Source organism: Corticium candelabrum, chromosome 20, assembly GCF_963422355.1.
Source record: "Corticium candelabrum chromosome 20, ooCorCand1.1, whole genome shotgun sequence".
NCBI lineage: Eukaryota > Metazoa > Porifera > Homoscleromorpha > Homosclerophorida > Plakinidae > Corticium > Corticium candelabrum.
In genome coordinates, this window is record NC_085104.1 from 4,211,182 (window position 1) to 4,222,925 (window position 11,744).

Genomic DNA, 11,744 nt, shown 5'->3' on the forward strand with positions numbered 1-11,744 from the left:
ATTACATTCGAAACAAGCTGAAGATCTAGGACACCTTTTCAGACCTATTGCAATAGAAGTGTTTGGTCGTTGGGGTCAGGATGCAGAATCCACTCTTTCTGAGGCGTCTCGCATGGCGCATATGTGTTTACAAATAAACTCAGCCCAATTCAAGAATCTTTGGTATCGCCGCATTTCAACAAGTCTCCAGAAAGAAAATGTACGCATTATCGAGAACAAAGTAAATACAATAATTAGCAAGAGCAAAAAGAACCGAATGCTATTTCTAGATTAGGTTTTAGTTCTAGATGTTTTGGTCTAGATTTCAGTTAGTTTGTTAAGAGTAGCAAAGTTCTTGAACTGTGTTCAAGAACAATACTATTGTAATGGACAGTTCACTATAGACATTGTAAGGTAGCTCTTTTAAGTTCACGCGTTGTACTATGATTAGAGAATATTGAAAAAGAGAGAGAGAGAGAGAGAGAGAGAGAGAGAGAGAGAGAGAGAGAGAGAGAGAGAGAGCAAAGAGTACAACAGGGTGACCCTCTAGGTCCATTGTTATTCGCGTTGGCTCTCCAACCAAAGTTGATAAATGCAGCCAATGAACACAAGTCAGTATTTACACCTCGTTATCTCGAAGATAGCATGATACTGGGACCACAGGAAGAAGTAATCAAATGCTGCAACAGGTTGAAGGACCAGTTCTCCAGCATTGGCTTAGAAATGCGTGAAGATAAGTGTGAAGTGTTCTCGTCAGTAGGTATACAAAACTGGGATTTAAATATACCAATAAAACAAGATGGTCTAATTATATTGGCAAGTCCAGTTAGATCCCTTTCATTCACAAAGAACACGTGTGCAAAACAAGTGAATTCTGCCAAGTCATTCTTGTCAAAACTTCCACAGATAAATGATGCACAATCAGCTATATTGATTTTTCGATACTGTGGGATTCCAAAATATCACATTTACTTCGATCTGTCTCACCATTAGTTATTGCTGATGCTGCTACAGAGTTTGATTGTACCATCATTAATACTTTTGAGGCCATAAAGTGCAAGCTCTGTTCAAGAGATAAGGCAACTCTCGTTACCAATTAGTCAAGACGGATTTGGTCTTAAGAAATCTAGTTCCACAGCTTCAGTGGCTTTTTTGGGTGCTTGGGCTAGTAGCCTTCACCATCTTCCATTGAGAGACCAAAGAATGATTGCTATCTGTGAAAATATTAGTTTACATAGTGCGAGAGATTGCACTTTCAACAGTAGTTCAAGTATTGGTATTCACTTGAATAATACTTGAAGTTCATAGCTCCTGTGAAACAACAAAGCAACTGATTTCATCTTTGAAGGATTTGCCGAATCATCCAAGAAAGCTCCAGTCTCATTTAAACTCCAAACTAAAAGACAAGAATTTTCATCGATTCTTGCAAGACTGTCAATCTAAGAAAGACATGGCCAGAGTGATCAGCTGTGGAGGACCTACTGCTGGCTGCTGGGTAGACGCAATACCTAGTTCGCAAGTTTACACATTGAGCAATGGAGAATTTTGCACGGCTTTATTGCAACTTGGTGCGTCTTTGCCAGCTCTTAGAGCTCTAGACAGCTGTATTGAACAGTGCGGAGATCCAATTGATAACTTTGAATACCATCTTCTGACATGCAGGGGAAGGAGGTGCTATTCATCGACACGATTGAGTCTTAGACAGTGTATATAAAATGTTATCCTCAGTTGGTTTGCCGTGCAGGAAAGAACTAACCGAACAATTTGAAGGCAAACAAGATCCAGACATTGCTGTGTACGACTTTTGACAATGGCAAGAAGCTACTGCTGGATATAACCATCACTCATCCTTGGGCTCAGAATTATATTAGTCGCAGTTGTACAACAGCAAGGTTTGCAGCAGCAGAACGAGACCGTATCAAGAACAACCAATATTTGCATGTGTCTAGTGATCTAGACTATCTATTTCGGCCATTCTCATTGGAAGTATTTGGTCGTTTGGGAGAGTCAGCAAGAGAGACACTGAAGCAAGTGTCAAGATTAGCAGCACCGTTAGCAGGATACTCACCAGAAGAGTTTCTAAACGAGTGGCGACACCGTCTGTCGGTTTGTTTACAAAAAGGTAATGCAAGGATCCTGTCCAACAAGGTCAATACCATCATCGGAAGACAGCAGTCATCAAGGCCAAACACTTGTAATACAGTTGCTGTTCGCCATTTTGGCGTAGACTATACGTAGGTTTTCTGTTCCTTTTCTTGTAATTAGAACCTAGAGTTATCGTAGTTTGCTTACCTGTAATTATTTCACTTTAGCCTATATGAATGCTACCGTTTCTGTATTTGATGAGAAGTATTGTTGAGAGAGAGAGAGAGAGAGAGAGAGAGAGAGAGAGAGAGAGAGAGAGAGAGAGAGTAAAACAATATCAGGGTATGCTGCATCTTCAAAGAGCGCTCAAAGAATACCAAGTATTTGCCTGCAGCAATAGACCTAGGGCACTTGTTCCGACCTTTTGCATTGGAAGTGTTTGGCTGTTGGGGTGCTGAGAGTGTTAACACTTTGAAGGAGGCTGCCAGTCTCGCGCCAGCAGCACTGGACATGTCTTACGGTGACTTTGCAAACTATTGGCGTCGCCGATTGGCAGTTTGCCTTCAGAAAGAAAATGCAGATATGATACATAACAAGATTGCAGCAATTATAGGACAGACTCCAATAGATCCTAATTCGATAAACAATATCGAAGCAAGACATTACAGTATCGATTTTACGTAAATTAGTTTAATTCTTGCGTGTTAGTGTTGATGTAGAGTAGAGGTTGCATTTGTGTCTACATAGCGTATGGTAGTTTGCTTAGCGACTGACTTGATGGTTCTAGATCATATTCTGTATCTACGTTGAAGATTTATTTCAAATATATGAGAGAGAGAGAGGAGAAAGATCGGCAAACATTGACTATCTACAGTGTTATATACAGCACAGTGTAGTAAGGATTGATGACGTAGTACGGGACGTGTGAATATTCAGCTCCTTAAGGTGTTTCTCGGTTGTCAAGTACTCACAATCCCTAGCTACAATCCGACGGATGGGGCGACGGAACTTCATGAGGCTTTCGTCGCTGTTAGGTCACTTGCACGAATCGTAGACTGATCTGTATAGTCGCAGACACGAAAAAGATTTTCTGAAGTAGGTCTTACAATGAAACGTGGCTGTGGAGAGGAGGAATTTGAGGTTCGTGTATACACAAGAATATATATATATATATTTGAATTCTTGCCTCCATCGGTTTTGCTGTGACAATGTTCATTTGCCGACTTGACGCGACCACCTAGCCTGCATAATGAAGGCGTGGCTGTAAACAGTGGGCGGAGCTAGGGCCAGCCCATCATAGTCCAGAAGAATTGACATCCGGCGCGGATCCGGGACTTCAGACCGGACTCCTATCCAACTCACCTTTCACGTAGATAACCACGGAGATTTAATGGAATAAAGGGTAGGGGAAAAGGACCTTCCAAGCACGAGTTTATCCGACAGCGGGATGGGAGGGTGGGAAACGAAAAGAAACAAACGCACTCTGGGACGCTTGCTGCGCTGTGGCGGGCGGGATAGTCGCTAGTCGTGCGCATGCTCCGTTCATCGCAAAACCTTCTTGAGTCCGGTGTGCGCGTGCGCTCAGCAGCGCATCTCCGGAGGAATTCAAGTACGTTCAACTGGTTCGTTAAACTCCATGTGTGTGTGTGTGTGTGTGTGTGTGTGTGTGTGTGTGTGTGTGTGTGTGTGTGTGTGTGTCAATTTCACAAACGGTAAGCCTGCATATTTTGATGTTTCCATTTGGAATACCATGCAGCCTTCGTACATCATACCATCTTCAACTTTGGCTGTAGCTGCTGCATTTGCTGGAGAGGGCGAAAAAGATGCTCATCACCAGGCGGACGTGGAACCTGCAGGCCAGGGATGTCGTTGCTATGGAGATGGGGCCACATGTGGCCCCAGCCAACAAAAATGTGGCCCCAGGAGCAAAGCAACTGCTAATAATTAATATTTCTAATTATACAGTACTTTGAATTTTGTAAGTTATTAAACCATAGTTTTGTGCAGTACAGTACCCCTTCCACGTGCTTCAAGTAGCGTGCGTTATTACATTGCGTAACACGGAAATGGCCTCCAGGGAATCCTGGGATCTCCGCTTTTTCTTCCGTTCTACGGCTCCTGCACCTTCCGAAGTTTCGCCTACCCACCATCCTGAAGTTCCCCAACCTTCTTCTCTCTCCGAGTGTCCCGGAGACGCCCCTGAGACGCCGGACGTCACTGGAACGGCAGAGAGTGCCGTTGAACATCGTACAGGTAATTTGTCGTTTCTATTATAGTATCCCACAAACTACAGTACAAACATCTTGTTATTCAGATATCGATTTCAGTGACGGTGGCCCTGGAGAACATGATGATATGGCCACGTCTTCAGCAGAAATATCTGAAATTGAATTTGGCAAAACGACAGCAGGTACCAGAAACAGTAGCAGCCTTGGGAAGATTAGAAAATTGAAACGTGCATTACGAACATTTCACAAAGAGGAGTGGGAAGATAAATACCTGGTGACGGTAGAGCACTCAGAGAGTGCAGGCCGTGAAACTCCAATCTGCATTCTGTGCGAACAAACATTTCAGGATATGAAGGTGTACTCCTTTCAGCGTCACCTTGACAGGAAGCATAAAACGCAAATGGCTGCAATGCGGAAGTGGTCTGCTGAGCAGAGAAAACGCATTGTCGAGAATTTCCACCAGAAACGGGAATTTCAAAGAAAAAGAATGGAAAAAGCAACAACTCCAGAGAAGCTTCAGCGTCTTGCTCCACTGAAACTTGCTTACACTCTTGCGAAACACAACATTCCTTTGTCAAAGTCCTCATGCATTGTCGAGTTTTCCCGAGCTGCCGATCCAACATCAAAGGTGCTTGAAAAAATGGCTGCAGGAAGAACAACAATTACTAACGGGGTAATCGATATACGCGAGAAAGTACTGATTTCAGAAACAAAAAGTACGATCTGTGCTTCTCCTTTCTGGTCAGTAGTTATTGACGAGTCACTTGACGTTACAACTAAGGAACAGATGATAGTGTATGCTCGATGCATTGACCTTCAAACATGCGAAGTGGCTACCAATTTCTTGTGCCTTCATCGTCTGTCTGGCCACCCGGATGCCGAAAATATCGCTTCGTCGCTTCTTGATGTGCTAGGCGAATCAGGATTCAATTTGCCTCTTGATCGTCTTGTCTGTCTATCAACGGATGGGGCCTCAGTTTTACGATCCCCGATTAACGGCGTTATTGCCAAGCTAAGAGAACGTCTAGACAATCCGTTGCTGCTTTCACAGCACTGTTGCACTCATCGACTTGTACTCTGTGCTAAAGATGCTAGAAAAGAACTGCCAAAGTTTGTTGAAAAAACAATTGAATCAATCATGAACTACTTTCAAGGAAGTGCCGTACGAAGAGACAAGTTTGGAGAGCATCGAGTCAAATCATTGGAAGATTTGACTGATCCCGAGGGAGCGTACATGACGCTAGTTACGTACCATAAGGTTCGCTGGTTGTCATTAAGCGACTGCGTGCAACGACTTTGGGATTTGCTTCAGCCACTTGTAACTTTCTTCGAAGAAGAAACAGGCGACCAGCGAAATCAACCCAAAGTCAGAAAGTTAGCTGCGGATCTTCACGAGCAAATTTCAAAGCCGGAGTTCCATCTATATTTGAGCTTTCTGGAGAAACCTCTTCGCGATTTGGCTGCTGTGAATCGCCATCTTCAAACACGAAATCAAACACTTTACACAACGTGCTGTGGAATTCTCGCTCTACAACGTACATTGAGCTACTACGTGAAGTCCAACGATGCTGACGGCCAAGAGAAAGAGAGGTCTGTGAGAGAAGCAGTGTCACTTGCTGGAGGAGAAGGTTTCCGCAAACTGCTGAAGGAAACAGAAGACAACGCATTGCTAAATACGCGTGAAATTCAGGCAGCTTTAAAGTCTATGCACAATTTTCTTCTGCAGACAGTGGAAAGCATCTCAAGGCGCTTTTCAGAACTGGATTTCTTTGTACAAAAATGTCAGATGCTGGATCCGGTAAATAGACGACGAGTTCAGGCGAAAGATCTTCAGGCAATTGCAGTAAAATTCAAGCATTCTGCGATCGACGAAGAGCTAGTGTCACGTCAGGCAGTGACCTATTCATTTGACGAAAGTTTGGACTTACTCTATACAGAACAGTGTGGGATGTCAGCAGTGAAGTTTTTCATCAGTCTTCTTCACAACGAGAACTACTGTGAAATAGGCAAGTTGGCCCTTCTCCTGTATTCCTTAGCGCCGGATAGCGTTGAAGCTGAACGTGGATTTAGCTTGATGAATATAACAAAGAATTGTTCTCGCAATAGGCTTGGTCAACGTACGATAAACGCGATTATGGCGATAGCTTCAGACAGTAGAGGAATGGACACATTTCCTTTTGATAAGGTGCTGAATAATAATGTCCTTTAGTGATGCTTATTGTTGAAATAGAAAACTGATTACATTGCCATTGATATTAATTTGAATTGTCTTTAATATTGATATTAACAGTGGCACCGAAAACGCTATTGGGGCCACATTTTTGGCACCGGGCAAAAATTGGACCGGCATCCCTGGCAGGCGGGTGTTTCTACCCTTTGCTAGACGAAACGTTCGGTTTTTGGACACCTGCTAGTTTAGCTACACTAAGAATAATTGCCTCCAAAACGATGACAAAAACTAGACTTTCATTTAGGCAGCGTTTAGTAATTTGTTAGAATAATTATCTGTTCGTCTTTGGCAGTTTAATGCTAAAATATTAAATGATAGATTAGATTTAGCAGTAGACGTAAAGCGGTGGAATATATAGGGCAGATATTCGTTATCTGTGTTATCTGTATTATATACAAATATATTATATATAATAACATATATATACATATACATCTCTGGAAAAAATTATAAGACCAGATGCATTTTGACTACGTAAGTGGTTTGACAAATCAGATTGAGCAATAATGATTATCTATAATATTTAACCATTACATTTTTGATAATGAAATGCAGACAAAACAATAAAAATAGCGTTTTAGCAAAAGAAGTTACAGAGACATTACCTGGTCTGAAATTGTTTTACTAAGTATAACTACATGCTATGCAAAACCCACAATTTAAGTTTCATTTCTGTACTATATATGGAGTAACGTTAAATGCTATTTTTAACTAATACTACCATGCCGAAGAAGAAGCAATTGAGTTGTAAAACGAAGACAGCTATCCTGGTACTGCTGAAGGAAGGCTACAGCGAGCGACAAGTTGCTTCCAGACTCAAGATTTCCAAAACTGCTGTTCACCAGACAAAGGAGAAAAAGAAAACAACTGGAGCAACTGAAGTGCAACCAGGCCGTGGCAGAAAACGTCTCTCTAGTGCCAGGGAAGACCGCTACCTCATCCGAAAGTCTCTCTCTAATAGACGACTGACTTCAAGTGACCTCCAAAAAGAGTGGAAATCTGGGTGCAATGTCAACTGTTCAGCCAGAACTGTTCGCAACAGACTCCTTCAAGTAGGACTGAAGTCCCACAGAGCAAGAAAGAAGCCGTTCATTAATGAAAGACAAAGAAAGCAAAGACTCAAGTTTGCAAAAGACCACAAGGATTGGACTGTTGATGACTGGAGCAAAGTAATCTTTTCTGACGAATCCAATTTCCAGCTTTGTCCCACTCCAGGGCGTTTGATGGTTCGTAGAAGGTCAGGAGAAGCGTATAGACCAGAATGCCTTGCCCCAACTGTGAAACACGGCGGAGGATCGGTGATGATATGGGGTTGTTTTAGTAAGTCAGGAACTGGCAAAGTCCGACTCTGCGAAGGACGCATGAACCAAGCCAAGTACAGGGTTGTTCTCGAAGAAGACCTACTTCCATCAGCTCAGATGTTATACCCCAACTCTGATGACTGGATATTTCAACAAGACAATGCGCCATGCCACACAGCAAAGTCTGTAAAGTCATGGATGGAAGAAAAGAACATCAGGATCCTGACTTGGCCAGCTCAATCTCCAGATATTAACCCAATAGAAAACCTGTGGAATACCATGAAACGCAAAATGGAGAATCACAAACCTTCAAACAAAGCAGAGTTGTTTGATTTTCTACGCCTGGAGTGGGAAACGATCACTCAAGATGAATGTGAGAGGCTGGTGGAAAGCATCCCAAGTCGAATTCGGGCTGTGATTAAAAACAGGGGCTTTGCCACAAAATATTGAGTGTTTTTCGTACTTTTGTAGTTGCATATTGCTGTTAATGTTGGTTATTGTTATTTACTGCTTATTGTATGTTTATTTATTTAGTAAATCTTCTTCTAACAAATTGTCATGTAATTTGGTAGATTTTTGGTTGATACATTTTCAGATTAATATAAGCATATAAACAGGCATGTCTTACAGCATCTTAGTATATGAACCAAACTGTTATAAATGACAGTGATAGCCCTGGTATCAACAAAATGTGGTACATTTGTAACCCTAAACCCAAAATTTGAAGGGTGGTCTTATAATTTTTTCCAGAGATGTATAATAAACGGTTATATCACCGCGTTAGTGATATACCGAGGGCTGCCATATAGGACCATGCCCTGTTCTGTTGTGCGACCCGGATTAGAAGCCTCGCTACGATCGACAACAATTAATTTTTATATACATTATATTTAGCCATATATTGCACACGTGATCCTACAATGTTTTAAAAATGTACTCATATTCAATTATCGATATTTACTTCTGCATAAGCTCTGTTTGTCAGCATGCTTTTATTCAAGACAGTTTTCAATAATAACGAACGTTAGAAATTATGACAATAGTTTGAAAGATTGCGTGATTACCAAAATGGGTTTGGCTTAACCCGGTATTGCCTACATGAATGCATGACTTAGCCAAAACCTAGACTCTGTTCTGGTATCATCTGCTTGTACAAGCATATTTAACGTTAGCGTCTGGATTGCAGTTTGAGGAAGATGGTCGCATACGACGTCTCCTTCTATCCAGTGGATGTGTATACCCTCCTAATGGCGAATGGGGTAACAGGGTATACCATGCCTCTGCTCTAAGTGGTAAACATCATGTCACTGATCATGAAAACGATCTTTTCCCATCGACGGCATCCGGGAATCGATTTGGCGACATTTGCCGTGCAGCGTCGTCTTCTGTCCAGAATGCACGTCTAGCTGCAGCTAAAGAAAGCAGAGTGCTCTTTTTAGACGTAGACAGACTTTCTCCTTGCAAATGGATCGTCCTACCAGTGCCACAAGAACAACAAGTCGCACTTCTAAAAGAGCAAAGAATCGCTGCCGAGTTCGTTTATGGGGACGCGACTTTATATGTCTTGCTGGGGTCAAGGGACCAAACAAGATGGACAAAAGCAGACCACAGCACACTGAAAATTGCTGGTCTATGTAGCAAAAGAATTACGTTCGAGAACGTCAACGAAATTTCGAGTACGGAATTGAAGGACCGTCTCTACAAAGAATTCTCGGGCAAGGCTTCCAATTTCTTTGGCTCAAATCAATACCACGGCATTGGAAGAGATTCCTGTTGGCTCTCCAGTTATACCCAATTGTACTTCAATAGTATTTCGCAAACCGCAAAGACGTTCGTGCGACCAATAGCAAATGATTTGAGTCTATCACCTGATCGGGAAGTCAGTATGCCCTACGTCACTTATATATGATGTGCTATAATTATTAATGCGTCCAATTATTATAAGAGTTTTTTAGAGGGAAGAGAATCGGACGAGTCTAGAGAGAACTGTCCACGGTGCCGTGATGATGTCAGAATGTCAGAGCTAAGACAACATCTAACAAACAACTGCAGGTAGCATCTCTACACCTGCACCATTTGTATATAGTACGCAGAACTTGATACCTCAGCCACAGTAGAGTGTGCCAAATTAGAGCACCAATGTACGAAATCTTTTTTCTAGAACGCTAATGTCACTGCACATATATTGCATGATATACATATATATACGCATAGCCCAATTCCATTTTTGGTTTGTAAAGCTGGACCGGCGAATCCTAGCATGCATGAAAACCTTAATTGCATGAACGGTGCAGCTTAATTAATTAATAGGCTAGTTCAGAATAATGTGTATTTTACAACCTTCTTATCAGTAAAGTGTTTTTTCTATATTTCAGTAGTCATCTCGTGTCAGACATAAGCGGGCAGCCTTCATCTTCTACGTTATGTCCACTTCTTCAAGTATATAGATGATGTTTCTTATTATCAAAACTAGGCTCTGATGCGTTATTGCAGTAATCAACCAGTGGATGATACAGATACAGACACAGAGTTGCCAGCGATTGTATTCTATAGAAATATTTCTACGGAAACTGATAAACGTTCACGTCTGCCGTCAACATCTAGATGCCCTCAACAATTGCCTACCGTCTCTCAAGCTGCAGCTACCATCACATTTCCAGACTCCGCAGTTTCAGCTGTTCAGGTATTTCAAAACGCTGCTGCTATCCAATCTTAGGCACTATCGCTTACCATTCCTCAGCCAGAATCATCTCTTTCTCAACCAGTGTTCTCTATCCATTCTATTCAGCCCACTTCTAACCCGTCTCTACCAGCGATTCACTCCAATTCTCAAGCACGTTCTTTGACTTCAGTATCTCAGCCTTTGTGTTCTCCCAGTCTCTGCCTACCGTCTATCTTACTGCCCTTTCTTTGATGGTACCTTCTCCTCCTGAGCATAGTTCAGCTTTCCATGCTCCGGCTCCTTATAGCAGTGTCCAAATTCGACGTCATCGTCTAATTCTGTAGTAACACTTTCTGCTAAAACACATCTACTTTGCATGACTGCAACTCAATACAAGGTGTCTTCACCATCACACTGAAAGAGCGCTAACGGGAAATTCGTATTATCTACGACTGTCAAGACATAATATCTTTGCGGAAGCTGTGGCATTCTCCAAGACTGCAACAAACAACGATTGTCAAGATCACTGCGCGTACAGTTTGAAGGTGAAGATGGGGTTGATGCGGGAGGAGTAAGGAGAGATTTCTTCAGAAGCCTGTTTGTCAAGTTCGCCGAGCCGGGAAAATTTTTTGTTTGACTGCCCACCCAAAAAAACTCTGGCCTGTTCACAACTTTATTGCTTACCGCTCAAGAATGACAAAGTTAGTCGGCACAGTGATAGCGCACTGCATTCTTCAATGTAGTATGGGTATGCCTCCTTTTGCTCCAGCCCTGGTAAAATATGTGATGACAGAATGCGAAGACGACAGCATCGCTGAGATATGTCTGAAAGACATACCTGAGTCAGAGACAAAAACAATGTTGTTAGAGGTATAAATTAACTTGATCAACTGCAACAGTACATAATTTGATCAAAACAAGTAATTAGATGTGTTTTGTAAGTTTGATCAAAGAGAGGCAATCATTCAATCGATTGTACTAAATGAGTTCGTCTACAAACGAAGAGCTGGCATTGCTCAATTACGTGAAGGCCTTGCTAGTCTTGAAGTCTTAAAGATCATGCAACTGTATCCCAAAATTTTAAAGCCATTATTTGTTTATGACTCAACTCCTATGATCTTGACAACGTATACATATTTTTGTATGTAATTATGTTGAATATTAAATCAGTTATTCTATATCTATAAATTGCAAGAATTTCTAGTGGTTTCATATACAGATATAATGCAATCTGCACAATTGTTTTCCAGCAACTACTA

General features: G+C 41.8%; 1 protein-coding gene across 1 annotated transcript; it reads left to right on the forward strand.

Annotated features, from left to right (window-relative positions):
* The first annotated feature begins 4,130 nt into the window (after positions 1 to 4,130).
* Positions 4,131 to 6,635, forward strand: LOC134195424 (uncharacterized). Its single transcript, XM_062664448.1, has 2 exons — positions 4,131 to 4,317; positions 4,379 to 6,635. The coding sequence occupies exons 1-2, from the start codon at positions 4,131 to 4,133 to the stop codon at positions 6,499 to 6,501; spliced, it is 2,310 nt and encodes a 769-aa protein (XP_062520432.1). The 3' UTR covers positions 6,502 to 6,635.
* The last annotated feature ends 5,109 nt before the right edge of the window (positions 6,636 to 11,744 follow it).